This window comes from Mya arenaria, chromosome 2 (assembly GCF_026914265.1).
Source record: "Mya arenaria isolate MELC-2E11 chromosome 2, ASM2691426v1".
NCBI lineage: Eukaryota > Metazoa > Mollusca > Bivalvia > Myida > Myidae > Mya > Mya arenaria.
In genome coordinates this window covers 5,698,472-5,721,004 of record NC_069123.1, presented here as the reverse complement: position 1 = coordinate 5,721,004, position 22,533 = coordinate 5,698,472, and the positions used below count along the sequence as shown (strand labels likewise).

Genomic DNA, 22,533 nt, shown 5'->3' with positions numbered 1-22,533 from the left:
AAGTTATTAAACAAAAATATATGAAGTTCATTTCCTGGTTACAAAAATGTTTGTTTTTAAAATAACCGCAATCAACACAAAACAAAAGAAATTGTTGATTGAGTAGTACTGATAATTTTTACTCATTAACAAAATAAATTTTACATTTCCGGGAAAACGTAAATGATTTTAGATTGGGAATCTGATAAATTCCTCTTGCGTAAACATGCTCAAGTCATAATTACAGCTTCACAAGTTGCAACGGATATATGTATTATGCTTGCTAAATATTGAACCTCAAAACTAAATAAATTGATTTTTTTAAGATTTGAAATTTTGGCACTTTAAACGACGTTTGCATTGTAGCCGGCCCTTAACCCGGTTACAATGCTAGCTGTTCTTTGTATTCTGTAATGATATTATTGTTTTTCAACTTTGTCATCGGTGTGGCCACTTGTCAATACTGTCTAGGGTTCGTTCGGCTGGAATCACTCAAATTATCTTCTAGGTTAATAAATATATATATAAAAAAAACGATAGAGAACAAAAAACGCGCAACCTAACAATCCTTGATAAGCATACCTAGTGTTTTTTATATATAGTATGTATGCACTGTGCTGTTTGTAGAGTTTTGTGCCGTTCTTCCAAGTTTCTTGTTAGTGAGTTTTTGTTTTTGTGTTCTTTGTCTTTAGCGTTTTCCCAGTGACATTAAACCGGGTTTATGTTTGAACTTTTTGCTACTGAGCTTGTTTCTGTAGTTTTTCACATAAATATTTAAATGGTGCAATTTACATAAAAAAGGTAACTGTTCCTTATACGACACCAGATGTGAAATGACGAGAGTGGATTTGTCCCAGCTCTTGTGGAAACTTTATTTGTAACAACTGTAAATGATATCATGAAGATGATAATTTTAAATTACGGATATCAGTATGGAAATCCAAACTCTGACCATTCATGATGACAGCAGATAATTCCGAGGGATTCTAAAACTAGACCTGTCCATTAGTGGTTATTTGGCTATTTATCCTCAAATTCCTGCTGGTTTTGGAATCTATCCGTTTGTAGGGCTCTGTAAATTTGTGAGTCCGACATATTAAATCAATGTTCACAAATTTAGGATTTAGTGCTAAGGTTTACATGGAATGTAAGCCAACCCTCGTCCGTAGTTCATCAGTTGAAAAAAGGACATACTTTGACAGTTATTTAAGCCATAATTATGTCCCTTGCTGTACAACTACATTTAGACATTGGCAAAATGTCTACCAAATTCAATTTATTTAAATATATGTGGACAGTTTCTGTAATGACCAGGGATAGTATAATTCCAAGGCTAAGACAATACAATAAGGCAAAACTGTTCTTCTTTAAAAATCGAACGAGCTAATCAAGGACTGACCAGATACTTTAAATGCACAGTTTAATAACCAAGCTCTATCGAATACAGTTAACTTCGATAAAAATCGGCTATTTTCAACGAAATGTTTAATTTGATTATACGATGACTTCAGTCTTGTTTTATCATTTAGATATTTTGGATAATCGTTAGGGTAAAACTATCGAACGCGTGCAAAATTGCAATAGTTTCAAATATGTGACATGTTGCAAAGTGCCAAATTGTTTTGCATTCAGTAACAAGGAACGCACCCCATAAAGATTTTTTTACATAAATCGTAACACAAATACACAATCAAATGTAACTCAGAATAAGTATCTCATGCCCAGGAATTTAGCCGCCCCTTGGAAAACTTTGGCCGCAAAAATCAAAACGGTATTTTAAATGTTTTCGGATATCCTTGGGTATCGAGTTAAATTGGAACTATGAATCATTTATCAGTTTGTTTAACATCGATTCAAACAGTATGATGTTCGGGTGTCGTAGGAGTCTTAAACATTTGAAATCTCCTAAACTCTGGCCAATGAATTTAAAAAAAATCAAAGAGTAAGAATATAAAAGAAGATATTGAATAATCTATGTTTGAATATCTTTTCCGGTTATTGAATTATTATCAAGGATAACGTGTTTGTACCTCGACGATAACGCAACCATGATACTTTTCCTCGAAAATGAGAGATTTACTGCTCAGATGTGCTGAAAATTTAACAAATTGTGATTGAATTTATATTTCTAATAAAATACATAAAAGTCTAATAATCAGAAAAGTTACATTTACTGTACTATAAGAAGTACCGAATCATCGAATGGTCGATTTTGATTACGCAATCATTGCAGTTAGTTTAGTCGTACAGATGTGCGCAAGCTCATCAAGCTGATAGTACATCGCTTCCGCAATTATTTCATGCAGGTCCAGGATATGAGAGGGAAGCCGACCAGCATCGAAAGACCCCTTGTCTCTCAGGTAATCCAAGATAACACGGAAGTGGGTGGGGTCTCGATCAATGAACGAGGGAGTGGCCATCAGAACACTGTTGGCTGGTACTCTTTGAATAGTTGCAAGTGACGTTTGAAAGACTGAACCGCCGACATTTAAGGACACAATCTGTTGCTCACCTAAATGGAATGAGCGCAACTCATAATGTGCATCATGATATTTTATCAGTCATCACAATAAGGATTCATTTACTATTATTTTATAAATGTAATGTCTTGTATTTGATAATTAATTTGGTTCTTATTTGAAATCATGTGAAAATTGGCCCGCGAAAATCTTCACATCCAGGTCTTATTTTAAAACTTATCAAGGTAAACAAACTATGTCTGAATTAAAATGATGTCGGTGGTTTTCAAAGGTGGTCATAGTAATATTTTTGCAGGGAAAGATGTTTTGATCCGCGTAAGTGCATCGTATAATTACCGTTTCCAGGAACTGGCAAGGGAGATGTTGTAATCGGAGTTGTATTTATGGGGAAAGTACTCGATACAGCAACATTCTGAAATTGTCAAATTGATATTTATGTTCACAATATCCCTTTATTCCCTTTGTTTTAAGTTATTATAATACTCTCTTAAGTCGTTTCCTCAGAGCAAGAAGCTCTACTTATCTTTACTCGGCTAACCTGTATGAATTAAATGCACAATTTACACTAATGCATTTTCAAAACTTAAATACAGAACGTTTTAGATGAAACATATTGATTTTTAAATAAAAATCATATTTTATGCTTAATGTATTGTCCAAAGGCAAACTAGGACAACTAATGTTAGTATCGTTTATTATTACCTGTGTATGTCCACCATTACACAAGTACGTTCCACCAGGCGTTATCGTTATGTTCAGAAGAGCAGAAGATTCAAACTGCAGTGGTGGAGGACCAGTCGCAGTAATCTGAGTAAGCGAAAGTTCAACAGTTTATATACATATGTTTATTCCACGAATAATTTCGTTATCATGTATAATCGTGTAATTATGAAATGAAAAATCCTAAGGAAATGTATTAAGTAGTCTAGTTGTGTTGTCGTTATTGGTGTGTTTTAAATTGCATTACTATCTAAAGCATTAATTTATCATCTTGATTTAAATCAACGTAAACCGTTGAAGAGAGACTTAAAAAAGCATTTTGTAATGTGTACTTTAACTGCTAGTAGGCCCTTTTACTTACTGTTAATATCGATCATCATGATCATGTATTCTATATGCTAATATGTGTGTATTGAATTTATTATTTATCAAAATATAAACTGGTTAAACCAAAGTTCTGGTAATGGTTTATAGTGAATGATACGCATTCGAAATCAAATTGGATTAACATTATGTAACTCAAATGAAAATCTTCATGACGATTAAGAAATAAACGTTATTAGTGACTTTAAGATTATATTTCATATTATTTAAAATTTCTTCCGAACATCGAAAGACGGCACCACTAACTGGCTATATATTACTAAGTAGTGCGTGAAATTTTACGTTTATGTTTTACCCATAACACTATCTGTTTGGTTTTTGAGAAGCGTAGATCCGACATATTTGCATGATTTGACATTCGTATCCAAATTGATCCTTCACCGAAAATGGTTGTTTGATCGACATAGAAGTCTTGGCATGGATATCCGGTGTCAGCGTAGGTCAGTGTTATGTTCATCATCGCATTATCTCCCTGGTTATTGAACAAATAAAGTGCTAAGTTATGTGATCAACAGCCTTATTAACATCTATAAAAACAGCATTGGTATTGACTGAAAGCATTGGTATTTACTGAAAGCATTGAATTGTGCTGTGTTAGGTGTTTGTGTTATGTCTTTGGCGTTTACCCTGTGCAAAAAAACGGGGATTATGTTTAAACATTTGACTACTGAGCTTGTTTCTGTATTTTTCATGGTTTCTCGTGACAAAAAGGGATTGCAAATGTGGTAAGAATATAACTGCACGTATCAACAAAAACACAGATTAAATGTTTTTTTAATTGATGGCAAGTTTACTCTCTAAGCTTTGTAGTAACAAATATATGAAATCAGAGAACATTAAATGATACCAAAAAATGGACTTCCGTTGTCTGTATTTGTGCAATATTCTCAATTCCATATATGCCAATGAGTGTACCTCATCATTGTCTTTCACAATAATTTCGTTGGCAACTGTTATTGCTGATCCGGGTGACGAATTGTCGGGTATATATGCAGTATAAAACTTCTGAGAGAATATTGGAGCATTGTCGTTGATGTCCAATACTTTAATAATGACATCAGTTGTTATCGATGTGTTTCCGTATTGTGTAATGGATGTACTTCCGTTCTCTGTGGCCTAGAAATTGTACATTCAACGTGTTAGAAAAACCATCATATATTTTCAATTAATTATCAACAACAACGAACATTTTGCTGTATATCAATGAAAATCTATATTTGGGAAATAAACTTCTCTTACAAGTCAAGCATTACGTTATTGATGCATATAAGCGATTTGACGCATTGTGTCGAGACGCAATAAAGTTAAAGGCTGTTTATAAACATGAGAGTTTAAACATATGAAATCCGGTATGGTAATATCAAGAATGATCAGCCAATTTAAGATGTTAGTTTTAATAGAAATTGTCATGTAAATGTTGCAAACCAAACAAATGTCTGACACTGAGCTTCAATTGCTATATAAAAAGAAGATTCAAGTGGATCATACCAATACAGTGAAACGGCAAAACCCCGAGTTGTTTTTTATAATTCCAGAATCTCTATCGATGAACGAAGAGGTTGCAAACATTCCCGTATCATGGTCGATTGTGAACATATTGCCGCAGATGTCGCCTACCAAAACAATTAATTACCGAGATCAAACACTTATATACAGTTTGGTTTAGAGAAAGAAAAATATCTAAAAGGTAAAGAATCGATACAACAACGTCAAAAGCATACATGTATAATATATCGAGTACAATATGCAATACAATGATGAAAAACAAAAGTAACATGTTTACACACTACCCCAAGAACAAATACAACACGGGCTGTCCGAATCCCGTACTGTTTTGAAATCAAACACACACCAACTATAAAACTCATCACAAACCGATAATAATTCAATTGATTCCGAACAATATTACAGTGAAACATACCTGTATTATTCAACATTGTATAGATAATGTTGTTTGGGCTTCCTGTATCGCCATCAACTGCATTTACTCTTAGAACGTACGTGCCCTGGAAAGCGAATAAAATAAACATAAAAAAGCAAAGTTTTTGTCATGTCGTCGCCATTTGCTAGCATATTAATTTAATCTGCGTGGTACCGTTTTTATAACATTGTGAGTGTCGCAAAAGATAAAATATACTTCATATTTAGATATCAAAATGATGCTGCTATTGTTTATTTCCATATCTCTCTCTGATGGATTAACGCTAAGTCATTTAATGAATTGATTTGACGAACGCGACGTTATTCAACTCATGTCATACGACGTAACAGTTATTGTTTTTTTTCTTTTTTTCACGAACATACATTGTTGATTACATTTCTTCAACAATGTGAAGTTCTTGCTTTTCCCCAAAAGTCATTTGTTGTTGTTGTTGATATGAAATGTTGCTCATAGACAATAACGATGCCAAATACGAGAAAACGCATTGAACTGCGCCGTATATGTGTCAAAATGTTTAAATATGCTGGCCTAAAATGCCAAACAAAAGTAACAAAAGTAGCAAGCGTTACGGAAAGAATTGAATACATGTAGTATGAATTCATGTTAAACGTACCCTCGGCACTTCTTCCTGTACCTCGGCATGGTATGGCCCGCCTGTAAAAAACGGCGCCGTGTCTTGAACGTCGCGTACTGATATGATTAGGTCTGTCGTAGTTGTTAATGGGGGTGAACCTCCATCCTGAAAAATGTTTATAGATATAAACGTTTATTGCATGAAAAAGATAGATGTCGCAATAATGTTAAATTTTGGGCAAAAGAGTGAATTGTGGTTGAAAGTAATAATAATCAAGATGAAGTTTGATTACAATAAATTATTATATTCAATTATCTATGTATGACTATATTTACAAACATCAGTTTAAAAATAGATAGACACGGGATGATTAAATTAATTTTCCAAATGTAACAATGGACGGAATGGAAAAGTGCCTAACATTGTAAAATTGCAACATACCATTGCGGTGATGGTGAATTGGTAAAAGTTATTGGTTTCATAGTCAAGTGGTTTCTGAAGATGGACCATCCCAGAGACGATATCAATCGAAAACGCGTCCAAGTACTCGCTCGCAGTATGTTGGGACTTCATAGAATGATACCACAATTAATACACACTATAACATTAACAAAAACGCAAAAAAACACGGATGAGCAAATATGAACAAATTACAATTTAATGGGTCAATGACAATATCTAATGGCAAGACTACATTGCCAGTTATAAGACATCTTTATGATATCTCTCAATAACTTAACAGACTGACTGCCGTTTTATTATTAAAAAAAGATGTATTTATAAATACTTACATTCGCGTAGTAGTTTGTAAAGATAAAACTGGACGTTCGTTTATTCATTTCAGTATTGCGGTCTGATTGGATTATCGCTACGACATTTAGCCAAGGTTATACTTCCGATTATTGTTTTCAAGATTATGATGTCGATAACCCATTTTTACAATTCACACTCAGCTGCAGATCCTTTTACTAATATGTATTAGTGATGAATAATAATGTATTAAAAATGTAAATATAAGGACTGATTGCGTTAATTGTGGTTCGTTTGTTCATAATGTATTACATCAAGAGGCCAGGCAAGCACATTTTCCAAGAAATCATGGATTACATTCATTGAGGTATAATTGTATTGATGAGTACAATAATGCTTTATTTGAGTTCAAAATTAAGAAAGCTTACATTTGTCTTTGGCTGAAATTGAGGAAATAAAATAACTTAAATTATATTTATCTTTAAAGCAAGGAACAAAAATTCACATGACATAAATGCCCCAAGCTAACTTGTTTAACATTTTGTTTGTGACTTGCATGAGACTGTCAAATATTACAATTAACATTCTGGAATTAAATGGGGACTTTGAACATTAAGTAAAGTTTCCTTTAAACACTTATAGGAATATATAGGAACTATTAACATTTCTTTGTACCAGTATCTGTAATAAGTTAATATGTTTGCTCTGCGACACAACGACTCGTCGGAAGTGAGTGGGATGCTTCAGCTATATCATTCTACATATTCGATGTTTGACATTCACTATCAAAATACACACAATGTAGTTATTTCCCTTTGTTGTAGAATACTCACTGACATCACGCATGCTACGTTATGATCACATGAATTCATTTAAAGAACGTTTTATCAATTGAAATAAAAGGAAATCAATTTGAATACAACGTTGACTTCTATAACTTGAATTAAATATTGCATTTATACGAGTTAAAACAAATAATTTTCCAGCTATATTATTAATTATAGCTGAACTCCTGCTATTTTGGTACGTGTACGTCAAGCGTAACATACAGACCACTTTTATGTTAATATTTACTAGAATATTTAATCCTTAAATACAAAGTGGATAAGTGGTTTCATTTACCTGCATAAAATATGAAATTCTCCCATTTCTGTTGCTATCGAAATCAGTTGCGTTAATTTTGTAGAATGTTGAAGTGTTGTATGGTTTCTGTAACATACAACATATAAAACCATAAATGAAATCATACCATTTCTGTTGCTATCGTAATCAGTTGCATTGTTTGTTTAGAAAGTTGAATGTCAAAAAAAATAAAATAGTCAATTAAGGATTATTGCTCTTAGATTAATGAACACCGCAGTGTTCATTCTATGATGAGGATTGTTCTAAGTTTTTTTTGTTTTTTTTTTTTCACTCAAATGGTGCTCTATGAACTCAACATTAATTCTGGCCTTGAAAATGTTAGTATACATATTTTGAAAGATATATGTTTTCTAGATACGTCTTCTTTACAATTTTGGAAAATAGGTATGTCCCTTTAGTTTTCATTGCGTCATTTATGGAATGTCTAAGCTGTCTGCTACATTCGATTTTCATTACATGTACATAACCTTCATTATACACAGGTATAACTTATGGATATGCAATTAAAATGTATTATGTGAAGTACTTGTCGAAGTCAGGTATAACCCTAGGGTCACGATTGGAACAAACATCATAGAGGACCAATATATGACGACTACGTACAAAACTTTAAGGGTCAGTGCCTAGCGGTTTCAGAAAGCAAATTCGTCATAGATTTCCCTACATAAGTGTGTCAGAAACGTGTGACCCTAGGGTGGGGCTAGTTTTGACAGTTTTTTGAAAGTTTGAAAGTGAAGTTTCAACTAAATTGGACAGGCGGTAATTTGAAGCAGTTGTTGTCGATGGTGGACGATGGGAAAAGCTCCCCCTGAGCAATTCCGCTTAGGTGAGCAAAAACGTTAAACCCGTCTATAATGAAGTCTCTGTGCATATAATGAACATCTCATGTTTAGGCTGAGGCAAATGAAAAGAATAAATAAAACAAAACAGTAAATCAAAATAGAAATCAAGGAACGGTTTTACCAGGAAGTTTGAACACATATCAACTCGTTGCGGCATCCATTTGAACTGTTTCGTTTGTAATTTTTTATTTAAGATGACGGTATGACTAGTCAGCATATAAATATTTAATATTATCAAACACTGATAATCACGAATAGTTATAGAGAAGAAAATGATACATATTTACCTCATAGATGTACCAAGTATATGGCTTGTTGAGAAATACAGGTGCATTGTCATTAACGTCGGTAAGATACAGCGTTGTAATACGGGTGACTATCTGTTACAAAAAAAATCGGTGTAATAATATTTTCGCCATGTAAAAACACACTTTAAAACTGAATTTGACACGATCTGTTCAAACAAATTAAATTTAAAATAAACGCAGATAATTTTAGGGTAAAATAATGAATCTATTTAAAACAATATGGCAATGATTTCGGATATACATAATTTACGCCTTTCCACACACAAGAAAACAAAATATGTTTTAAAAAATGCGTACTTTTAAACTACATGTACACATAAGCATGTCATAGGCAAACCCTTCCTAAGATGTCTTATTTGAATCCTTGTTAGTTCTAGGTATGATGCTTCAGCTATATCATTCTACATATTCGATGTTTGACATTCACTACCAAAATACACACAATGTAGTTATTTCCCTTTGTTGTAGAATACTCACTGACATCACGCATGCTACGTTATGATCACATGAATTCATTTAAAGAAAGTTGTATCAATTGAAAGAAAATCGCTTTGAATACAACGTTGACTTCTGGAATTTGAATAAAATGTTGCATTTATACGAGTTTAAAACAAATAATCTTCCAGCTATATCATTAATTCTAGTTGTACTCCAGCTATTTTGGTACGTGTACGTCAAGGGGAGATTGATAACTTCACTTTTTAGTTCTAGTTATAATATGTGATCAAAAGCGGTGCCCGACATAATCAATGACATACTCAATGGTAACTATGTCAGATGTTATCAGATTTTATAAAAAGACAGATGAAATATATACTTAATAGTACTCATATGCAACCAATGAACCGACGGGCAAGGAAAACATATTGGAAACACGAACTGAACTATTCATTTAGAGGATCGAAACAAATTTCTACAGTTGACAAATATAGGAGAGTTACGAAACACTTGTATACATCTACGGGTAGGTATACGTTTGGGCTAAGTTTATTCCACTGAGTCATTCAGTTATGTGTACATTGTACATTTTTAGAATGATACGTAGGATGGCAAGAGGAAAATGATATATGCAAGAATCAGTGAGCCACAATGTTGACAGTGAACTCTCGCAAACTTTGTTAACGCCCTTGAATCTCAACTGCAACTCGTACACGTACATGTAGGTAGGAGTACAAGTTCACGTATACGAATTGTGTCGCAGCCATTTTATCAATTATTCTTTCCCCGAGGTAACAGATAGAAATGTTTTGTAAGTCCTCGGTTACAAGTTAAATCCATTACAAATAATGGAGAAGACTGAAATAAATTATATGAGCTTTCAGTATTGGGTTTATGTTCGCTGACAAAATTATTTCTGAAAGGTTCACGATATAGCTATACTGTGTAAAAAATGACCGTCCGTGGCGATATTGTGACTGGTAAATACTGTCTAATTAAGGAAACTAATCGGTGTATCATTTCTGATGACAATATGTGTAAAGTGGCTCCACTTTCCTTTGACACTGGTTAGTATCGGCATGAAATACAATTTTGCGAACATTTTGAAAGTTCCCCTTGAATTAATAGTTTAATTCAAAACATGTCATGTTAATATGCTAATATGGTATGATTACGACATTCGACCAATTGACGACGACGAACAACAGGTTATCATGATATATACCATGGGGCAGACTGTGATAAGAGGAGCTAAACATACAATACATTGAAAGAAAGTATATTTGACCGTATTTCCATCCGCGTCTGATAGGCTGAACCTCAGTCCAATAGAGCTTTGTCCTCCAGTGGCCTAAAACGTAAACACATAGTAGTAAAATATATCAAAATAATAACATTCCCGTCGTTTTGCATCGAGACACAGAAATATAAATACCAAAGTCTTGACAATGTTAAAAGTGATACTGAGAAAAGTAACTTATGTCAGAAATCAAATTCATTTTAATAATTAATTCATATGTGCGCCGTATTAAATATATATTTTTAAATATACGATCGAAAACAACTCTTACAATGACACTATAAAATACATAAATGTATATTTCTATGTTAAAGATTGCAAGAAACGTGATTGTTTGGACTATTTTTAATATTTTGTCTCAGTACCTCATTTACTAATTTTTCCGTTTATATAACTCTGAAATATTAAAAAGGCAGTGCTTATGCGGAAAATCAATAGATTGAAAAATGATAATCAACAACAATAAATGACATACTATGTCCTTATCCAAGGGAATGCTGTTTCTGACAGTAACAGTCCATGGTGACGGGCCACCGGATACATGCACTGTCACAAACCGTCTGGTTGTGTCATCAGCGGGCTCTACCGAGATGCTTGCACCATCGTCGGTCACATTGAACGTAAACAAGGCCGTGTCTGAAAAGTGATTAGTGTTGGTAAGTGTTGTTTGTACATGATGCAATATTATAACAAAGTAGCCCTTACATAGAACGACATCATAATTCATTCAAATACATTGTTGTGACAAAATATCAATTCTCAAAAACCGTCTATATTATTATCTAGCATTCCCATGGATAAGAACATAGTATGCCTTTGATCAGGTGATAAGTGGAATCTGAGAAGATTTGTTGATATATTAAGTAAATAGTATATATTGCAGTTAACTAATAAGATATTACGTCTTTACAACTGAGTCTGAGATTAATAGTTTTATGATTAAATGATTAAGATACATAATGTACAATTAAAAATGTATGCATTGCTCGTTTTCAAAATATTAAGGATACCAGAAACAAAAGAAGTGTATTACTTATCTGGACTGTTTCGTCGACTGTCACATAAGATTGTGCACTATAGCTAGGGGGAGGGCCGGACGAAGCAATATCTAAAAATGAACAGAAGCACTTGATTTAAAAGTATACGAAAATAACGTTCAATGTTTGAAAAATGCTCCAGTTGTTTGTTGTTTTGGAACGCGTGCTTCCATTTAGGTTATAAATACTAGATTTATAAACATGTTGAACTTCAAAACAATATTCGTGAAACACAGCTACTGAACACACTATTATAAAATATTGAAGTATTAGTGTATCAATGATCTTAAGGTTCAGCTTCGTTCTTCAAAGATTCATACTTGTTATAATATAACTAGCTTCAACACTGGCCACCATCGATAAAATAGATATGTTTGAACAAGCATGGAAATGATTGTCAATGGATCATGGATAGTTTTATAGTCTCTAAAAGCAGATAGTAAAATTTGAATTTATTTCCAACATTTCAAATAACATAAATTTTTAGTAAATGTTAAAATAGAACATAAAGCTATATTAGTACTTTGTTCGCTTTTTAAATGTCCTAAAATGGCTAGTACATTGAAATATAAATTAATATCTTAAAACAATTTTATAAATGAATATTTCTGCAAAAATGTGAAATAAACGTACCACAGACGGTCAGAAATACAGTAAATCCAAATACGATTTTTTGTATGATGTTCATTGTGTCCTTTTGTTGGCACAACTAACAACTACACACGCTATGTGAAGTTCAGTTGATCTTAAATCAAAAGCGAATTTTCTTATCATTAAGTAAGACATTTTGGCTAACCCCTTCTGCTGAATGTTCCATATTTCTGATAACAGTCTGTACTCTATAGTGATGAATAGTTATACATCTGCAATACTATTAATTGCTTCAAATCGACTAATTATAGTTTCTTTAAAGATATTTGACAAGTTTTAAGGCCGTAAGGCAATTAAATTAGACGTACACTCTATATAATGCTCAAGTTTCCGCGATTTTCCCGTGCTTGAGAAATTGGTGTATTGGGGTTGCTTGGTAGCTCAGTCGTGGCGTTTTAAAGTGTTATTAGTTGATTTACATATTACATTTATTTTACTGGAAGTAAACACATTTTACCATCACAGATTGACATTGATATGTAAACCCTTCTTTTATGTCGGATCCGTTTCAAAAAATAAAGATTTTACATGACCTTTTAAAACTTATGTTCTTATGTACGTGTAAAGTCGTGAAGGCATTGTATAGACATGAACTGTAAGTGTGATGTTTTCATTGTGATGGAGCAACGCTCTTTGGCGATATGATGATCTGCGTCATACCGGTCTTACAATTGTTTGTATGACAAATAGTAAATAAACAAAGTGGTAGGTGCAAGTTATCAAGACTAGTTTAGACACAGTATATATATTAAATACAATCTATGTAAGTAAAATGCCATCTTTTAAACAACAATTGCGGTTGTTAGCACAAAACGCTATGAAGCGAGCGTTATTTTCCTTTAAAATATTGAATGAACTAGTTCCGAGTTAAATAAATACACATTTTAGACTAACAGCATACTGAATGCATCAGAGAGATCTTTTTGGATTCATGTCTTTAGAATTGGTGGTACCAGGAATATACAGTAATAATAGGCATGCATAGTAATCAAAGGTTTGTCGAAGGACAGTACTAATTTTAACTCCCAAAATTGTAACTATTTTGATGATTTTTAGTTATTTGTTTATATTGTAAGTTGTTTTTTAATAACATGCCTTATACAGTAATACACTTTCAGCACAGTGTGTAGTACTTAAGTCATTGAAACGGGAGCACGGCACATGGCTCCAAATACTCTATCGTCAAGGAAGGGCCACAACTCAAGCTTAACAATAATTAAAGCGTTATGGACTTCACAAACATGTGCGTCATTTCACTGGCTACGTTATGATGTACGTATGTGATTATCTTCGCAGTGCCTTTTGCGAGTTATGGTAAAAGAAACCGCGTTTCCAAAGGAAAACCGACAACTATTTAATCCAAGGACAATATAACGACTTTTAATTCGAAAAATACAATTTTGACTTGTAAATGAAATACATGGCATCATCGATCTTTATTTTAATCGCTTGTTCATAACAATGTGAAAGTCATATTTCTAAATTAAATTGAAATTGTTTTACAATATACAAATCAGTCATAAAAACTAAATCAATGTAATTTTCACAGATAATATTAAATTGATTTCTTCATACCATTTAGTTGTATTTTAGAATTCAGTTGGCTTTACTTTATAATGTGAGAATATATATATATATATATATATATATATATATATATATATATATATATATATATATATATATATATATACATATATGTCATGTGACAAGTGCATCCGATTAAGCTTTGTTGCTCGGATAGTCATTATTAGAGCCAAAATGATGTTTATAGGTTTACCCCCCCCCCCTCCTCACACACACACTGGTAGCTAATTGGTCAGTTCACATTGCAGGTATGTGAAGTTATTTATGGTAATGACCAACATGTGTACAAGTTTAAGGATAGAAGGTTAAGCTATATACCAGTTCTAAATGATGTTATAGGATTTACGATACGATAATTTTATTGGGTAAATCCTATAATACAATGTTCATAGCATATAAACATACAACGTACAATAAATGGAGAAAGAACATACATAGTTTTCTGGAGCAATTGCATTTTTCTGATATAACACACTATAGTTGTAAAAGGGTGGTTATACGTAATTAAAAAAATTGTAAGTAAGTTTTAGTTAGGACAACAACAATAGAAACATAAATTCGAAATGTGTATATTTGTTTTATTTGAACTATTTTAAAATAAACATGTACTTAATAATATATTAATTGCAGGAAAACTGCTTGTTCGTATAAATGGACATTGTGAACAATGAACGCAATGCTATGGGTTTACCTAAGTGCATATGACTGGTATTCAAATACAGATTTAGACTCACAGAGATATTGAATAAAAACAAACAATCTCATACACCTTTTCGTTGTCTAAAATAAATAACTATTTAGTTTTATTATTACGTTAGGACAGTTCGATTCACAATAATACATGCGAAACTTCTTTTGTTAAGTGACTTTATCGTTCTGAACAATTGTTAAACTTTCTTTTAAATAAGGACATTATTTAACCTGAGCCTACTCCAAAGTAGTATTTTCATGTAAACAGGAAAATTATATACATTGCGTACTGTTTTGCTTTAAATTTATATATCCTGTTTTAATGCACAAAAAAAATGTAAACGTTTTAACAATAACAATAGAAATAAATAAGTCACCTTAAATAAATTTTCTTCTGAACAGTATCAAACTAAATATGGAGCAGAATTGTTTCTTTTAGAGTAAGATCGCAGTACATTTCACAGAGTGAGCAATAAAAGCTATAATTCACGAGTGAGATATTTACTCTTGGTATTCACGAGGTGAAAACATGATATTTTTCAAGCTTACGCGGAAACATATTTTTCCTGTTTATTTAATGCCGAAAAAGAGTGTAAAATGACAGCTATTTGTAGTTTTTCAGAGGAACGCGCACAATTCTTAAATGTTGTCGTTGAACTTATGTCATAGTCATATGCGCGCTGAAGTAAGATTTGATATTTATGCGAAAAGCTACAGAAACTGAAAACGACTTAAAAGCAGTGAAATCTCATTTTTATTGCACTTCTAAATCTCTATAAATCATCATTTATATTATATAAAAGGATATTGAGAGCTAGTATGTTGTGATATCAATGATTGGATTAACAGTGGGTCGCAACAAAGCCTTTTTTTATAATACATGCATAGTATCAATGTTCAACATATATTGAATAACTTTAATTTCAGGACTAAAACAACAAAACTGAAATAACTTGGATCGGCATGGTAACGTACTTAAAAGTACTTACAGCTTACAGTCACGGTTATATTGGCTGGATGACGGATTTCTTGCAGTACACACGTATACACCGGCCTCCTCCCTCTCTAACTGTTCTATGTTTAGTTCGGATGAAGAACTGATTATTTTCCCTGTTTTCATCCACGTCATGGTACATTGTGGGAAACAAGATGCTGAGCAGGTAATGACGTTCATCATATCTCTCTCTGTGAGAGTGTATGTTGTTTTTGAAGGTGATATGATAACTGTGTCTGGGCCATCTGTAACAAAAAAGTAGATATACCTCGCAAGCAAAAACTGCATTCGAAGTTTAAAAAATAGATAAAAATGGTCATGGAAAGCAATGAAAAAAGCAGCACTGCCCAGCTTTTCTCTTATCAAGATTTAATGACATATTTAATGATCACGGAATATCCAACAGTAAACTGTGAACGTAGTTGCTCCAACACAGCTTAAAGAATCTTCAGACTTTTACGTGCTTATTTCAGTTTATCAAAATATTTAACATTTTAAAACAAACTGTACAAATGTCATCTTTAAGACCTATTCAAACACCGCATTTACACCTACTTACATATAACTGAAACATTAAACGTCTTTGTCAATGAATCGCCTGTGATTATGTGCGTTGCCGTACACATGTATATGCCTTTTAGGAATTTATATATCGGTAAGTATTTTTTTATTGTTAACTTACATATGACTGAAACGTTTAACGTTTTTGTCAACGAATGGCCCGGAACCATGTGCGTTGCAGAGCATATGTACATTCCACTTTCGGACGGGAGAATTAAGCCAATGTCAAGAGTATCATTGTAACTTGTAAAGGTGCTATCCGATCCGTTTTGCTTTTTCCAAGTAAAAGTACACGCTTCATTACAATCCGCTATGCATATAACTGGATAAAAGTGTCGCCGTTGGTTAAAATCAAAGAAGATCCACTTGGAAAAAATCGGATGTTTTCTGGGCCGTCTGAATTAACAATGCAATTCAAATAACATTAAGTGTTAAACTGCTTGAAAGAATAACATTGTACGTTGAGATAAATTTACAAGATAAGAAATATCTTTTCTGTTTAAATCTGTTAAAATATGTGTATGTATTCCAATAGTGATGTTATATTAAAATAAAGATATGCAAATGTACATACAAAATACGTTCAAAGTCATATCGGATGCCTGTGCGGTTCTGCCTCCGACCTCCGTAGCAGTGCAACGAATCACGCTTTGGCGATCATTCCTTGACATATTAGATATCGTCAATTCCTTGTTGACAGATGAATCAAAGGAAAACCTTTCACCACTTGCAAGTGACGATCCATCTATTGCCCAGTTATACTGGATGTACAATGAATGATTGCTTGGAAGTGTAATTGATGTACTCGTGCAAGAAATTCGTAAAGGTGTGCCCTCGTAAAACGATCCGTTAGTAGTTATAGACGGAGTTATCGGCGAACCTATTGAAAATATGACTAGTATTATCACTCTTAAAACCAGGACAATGCATGCAAATATTACTTAAACAAGTAACATGTTGAAATAAAAAAAACAACACAGTCCAACTTTCTAGGCTAGAACTTAAAATAGTTTTCACAAACTAAGTCCAAAATTTGAACACTAAAGTTTCATTTAGATGTAAAAGTAATTGGTCATATTGGTCAATTGACATAATTGAACAATTGCGAAAGTCACGTCTGTTTTGGTATGTAATTAGTTTTGATGCGTGTATGTAACGTCTTTCAAAAACTAATTTAATCCATACTGAAGTCAAATGGAGATAAAAATAAAATATAATAAAGATAAGTTTTATACAACTCACCAAGAATATATACTGTGTAGCACCTGAGCGGGTCTTTTTGTCCACCCTTTCGCAAATAATATATGCCCCAATCATGCACAGTCACACTATCTAGCATAATGTCAAGAATCCCACTTGCAGCGCTAGCCGTTGAAGCAAACGAGCAGTTCAGTAAAAGTGGCCTGCCAAACACTTGTCCTTTTTCATATTGCAAACTAAGTAACGTGCTTCCATCATATCTTGTCAATCGGTAATTTTCAAAAATCATTTCAGGATCAAGGGATATACTGATATTAAGGATTGGCATTCCGCCAAGTTCAGTTTAAACCCGCTCATTAGTAAGACAACACGTAACGAGCTCTGCAAGTGGAACGGATCAATACCATATGTGTAAAAAGACATGTGTAAAATAAAGAGTACTGTATATAGTTTGCAACAAAATGTTTTTCTTAATTTATATCATTTATTATAATTATTTTTATCTCGATTACGAATACAGGTGAAAGCTGATGTAAATCACTCTCGGGATCGTTCCTTTGTGGAAACCAGTACGATCTTCTGTTTAAGATGCCATGGTTAAGTATCCCTGGTGGTAATCGAAACTACAACCTCTTCGGTGATAGGTTGGCAGCTATAGTATTGATATGTGTGCTGGAAAAACGCATGCTATTTGGCGTTGAATTTTAATAAGTGAAACGTAAATAACTTTCTGTAATGACAATGTATACCCCGAACGGTGCAAACGCAGAGAGAGTCGGCACATTTTTAAAACCTTATTATTTGTCACAATATAAGTTAAACTGATAAAATAGTTATGATATTTTGTTGTACAAAAATGATATTTCTATAAAGCTGATGTTTTATAAAACAATTACCAAAATAATCCAGATTCAAAATTAAGAACACAAATCTGTAAAATACTACTTTATCCATCACTATATAATGTCCTTTAGCTTGAATCGTTTCTATCTTTTGTTAATTTAATTAATTTCCTTTTTCTTGATATATGCATTGTGGGCAGTTTCAGTTTTAAACGGACATGTAAATATAAACACGGCATTTCTACAACGCCCGACCAGATCATTTATTTTGTTCCTCATTGAAACAAATGCAGATTTATTTGTGGTTTAAATACGTAAGACACATGTTATTGAGTCATTTAGTATTTTATTTTTAACGTCGTTTAGGGATATGGCCTCCACAAACGTATTACACACCGTACTATTTCTCTACCAAGGCCGGAAAATATTAAATCTGGACAAGGGTCATGTTGGGGTATTTCTTTTAATCAAGTCACTATTTGAAGTTATTACAGGTATGTTAAAGCGACATAGGTGTTTTTTTTTTAAATAAAGACTATGCACTATATATAAATATGAAATCTGGTGTATACATTTTCTTCGTGTTTACACCCCCTAGCATGTCCGTGTATTTCCAGAGACATGCTTATTTTTACCTTTAGAATCCGGTGTAGGAAAATACGATGGTCTTGGTTTACTCGCTGTTTTTGGATATATTTTGTGAAATGTGAATGAATGATTGAATAAAAGGCTTTTACAAACCAAAGAAAGAAATGATGGCGACGATGTATTTCCAGTTAGGCACTTTTACGGAAATAAATTGTAAGATATATTTTTATCTAGTAAATTGTAAACAGCTGATGTTGAAATGATGCATTTGTCGGCAAGTATTCATATTTTTCTCATAATTATTCTGTTTTATTAATTCCTTGTACCTTCATTATAATACCAAATGATATAGAATTTTGAGCCATACTATCTTAATTAGGTATCTGTAAATATGCCATTCTATTAAAAAATGACGATATGAACATCATAATTTCATAAACTAAGCATCCTTATGAGCTGTTATAACACTGCCATGCCACTATCTCTTTAAACAACGACGTAAATTGTATTTGCTGGCTATGCATGTTGTTACATTTAAAGCTTAATGAAGGTACGTTACACAAATAACGTCAATCGTGTAATTAAGTTGTTAGGCTACTTAAGTTTTCGATGTTAAAGACAACAACGCGACGATGGCCGTTTACCTACGGACCTAAGAAATGAATATGGTCGTGTACAGGTACATGACCAACCTCTTAGCAAATCTTAAAACCGTAGTCCCAAGTATACTTTGTAATTAAACAGGCAATATTATCGTGTTCAAGACAACATACGTTGATCTACAGACCCGAATTAAATAGGGGTCTACCAAATTTGAATATTGTACACCGAATCATATTCAAATTATCAATCGGACAAGCCGTTTGTGAGCAAGGTCACCACGATCGTGACCATTGACAATCATTCTTAAAATCAAGAAACGGTCAAGTGCAGATCACGGCCAATCTCCCCTCGAAGAAAACTCTTTAGATATCATTTGGAAAAGTTTTTGTGCTCAAGACAACAATGAGACGGTGACCACTGACTTGTCCTTAAAATAAAAAAGGGTTACATCTACAGGTCATGCCAAACCTTCTCAAAAATCTGAAATTCATGGGCCTATGCATACTCTTGTTAATAATAATCAATTTTACCAAACAAAATCTGTAAGAGATATTCACGACCTTGACCTTTCACATACTCACCTTAAAGTCGCTATAGTCATTTGCCGATCTTGAAAAACATCCCTTTAAAGTTCCTTAGGCTAAAGCGGACATGATTTGGACTACCAATGGACTGACGGACCGATATGTGCAAACATTTTTTTTTCCAATTCTTCGAGGGAGGGGGAGGGGCAATTTACTTCAAGAGTCTAAATTTAATCACCTGGGTGAATAAAATGAAATAAATAGATTTGATTAATATAAAGGATGCATATTTTCCCAATTATAAGTTCCTTTGTTCAAATCATTTAATTGTGGGAAAAATAAACTCATACCAGTCATACTTAAGTGATACGGGAACCCACATTTTAGTTTCAGCAATACAATTTGGCCACTTTTTTTCCAATGAACTTCAACTGAAAATAAATTTCATTAACAGTAAAACACTAATGAATTTGTGTTATCGGTTATATCCGAAATATCACAGGTAACTGTTGTATCTGAAATACATGGCACATAAGAAATATCTGATATGAACCTCAACATAATTTCGTAAACCTTACATACAAATAAAATCCATTTGTCACGTCTTTATAGACAATACTTTCCAATAAGCACAAACGGGATACTTTGATGATTACGTTTGATTGTAATTGAATAGAAAATAGCATTGCCAGCCTACACTTGAAAAATACTGCAACACTACTTTGCTCGGTGTTTTAACACTCATGTAAATATATTTTCAAAAATATGTAGCAATGACGAAAACTACTGAACACCGTTTGGACACGCTCGGATGAACTTGTCCGCCATTTACGCACAAAAGGTGATTTTTGAAATTTCATTATCCAACGGGGACTTTTGAAAGAAAGTGGTCTTACATGTAAAAACATTTATTTGACAAGGACCCGTCCGTGCTACGCAAAGTTCTTAGTGTATTCATTTCGATTTTCTCATTACTATCAAAAACAGTTTCAATGATGTCTTAAATGTATAATTATTACATTGTACCCTCTTATTACTGGCATTTCGTTTAAAAAAGAATCATTTCATGTTTATCTGTTTATCAAACTATTTTCAGTTTATTGTTAATTTTGCGATGCAAATAAATGCCAACTAGTTGGATACATAAATTAAAAACAATCTGAAAAATTAACTTGCTATGATAATAAGTAGCCTGATTTTAACAGGGCCGCACCGCGGTGTTTATTTTATGAATACATTTATATAACAAATAAAAATACTTGTCTTCAGAAATAGTCCATCATGGCCGACCAAGGAGATGTTCAAACAACAAAGCGATACGTTAGAGTAAAACAGAATGCTGGGATAACTTTTACCATGTATTTATGTGTAATTGTTATTTTCATTCTTTACATATTCTATTCAAATATATCAATGGTGGCATTCCCCCCTTAAACAAAAAGGATAGGTAGGTATGTGAGTCTTATAGGAGTTAATGAGGATAACGATGACTGATGACTGATGATGACTAACACATGAGTGATGATGATGATGATGATGATGATGATGATGATGATGATGATGATGATGATGATGATGATGATGATGATGATGATGATGATGATGATGATGATGATGATGATGACGACGACAACGACGAATACGACGACGACGATTATGTTTAATTTCAAAATACGTTCTAAGCTTAAATTATAGAAGTAAAAACTAACCGCAAAATGTTCTATAAAACATCCAGTAAATAATGTATATTAAATTTCTACCGCATGTTTTCGGCCATTATCGATCTGTATTTGCGTATGTTTTCCGTGTGCATACATCATTGACAAGACCGGTCAACGTTGATTCACGACAAGTTTGATTTCGCGCCAAGATTGAGCACGCTTTTAAATCTTGTTAAGTTTGAGTACAATCAAGGGACGATAAATAAATCCTAGTAGACTTCTTCTCTCATTTATAAAAAATGACATCTTTTTAAAATAAAAACTGAGAGATGCAACTAAATCAGGCTCTAAAGTATACCCTAGTTTCACTGCTTTGACCCTATGGCGATGTTTTTAACCGGAGTCCAGTAGGACAATTCAATATACATCGGCGGATGTAAATGAGCTATTCTAGTTCTAACCAGATTTACATTCGGCGCACTATGCCCCACACCGGGCTAAAGTTTAGAGTATGTCGGACATTCTTAAACAAACATTTAATGTTTAAGCCTACCCAGAACAGTCAGCCTGGTTTAATCTTGCAAGACAATGCTATAAGATGCGCACGTTAAGCAACTATGGTAGTTCTAACAAGGGTTACATTTTGTACGCTATGCACAAGAACCTAGCAAGACTAATACTCTACAGGGACCGACGCCCATGGGTAGGCCAGTGTCGGCGTAAAATAATCATATC

At 33.1% G+C, this 22,533-nt stretch overlaps 1 protein-coding gene across 2 annotated transcripts; it reads right to left on the bottom strand.

Annotated features, from left to right (window-relative positions):
* Window positions 1–2,066: 2,066 nt before the first annotated feature.
* LOC128244148 (cadherin EGF LAG seven-pass G-type receptor fmi-1-like) lies at window positions 2,067–12,639 on the bottom strand. Of its 2 annotated transcripts, XM_052962167.1 has the most exons (16): window positions 12,531–12,639; window positions 11,894–11,968; window positions 11,336–11,496; window positions 10,849–10,911; window positions 9,102–9,194; window positions 7,952–8,038; window positions 7,258–7,269; window positions 6,521–6,646; window positions 6,119–6,244; window positions 5,485–5,569; window positions 5,052–5,176; window positions 4,479–4,679; window positions 3,859–4,035; window positions 3,162–3,266; window positions 2,796–2,871; window positions 2,067–2,491 (listed from the first exon to the last, which is right to left on the bottom strand). In XM_052962167.1, the coding sequence occupies exons 1-16, from the start codon at window positions 12,583–12,585 to the stop codon at window positions 2,196–2,198; spliced, it is 1,863 nt and encodes a 620-aa protein (XP_052818127.1). In that variant the 5' UTR covers window positions 12,586–12,639; the 3' UTR covers window positions 2,067–2,195. The 2 variants fall into 2 exon arrangements, with proteins under 2 accessions (XP_052818127.1, XP_052818135.1); XM_052962175.1 differs by lacking the exon at window positions 7,258–7,269.
* Between the last annotated feature and the right edge of the window lie 9,894 nt (window positions 12,640–22,533).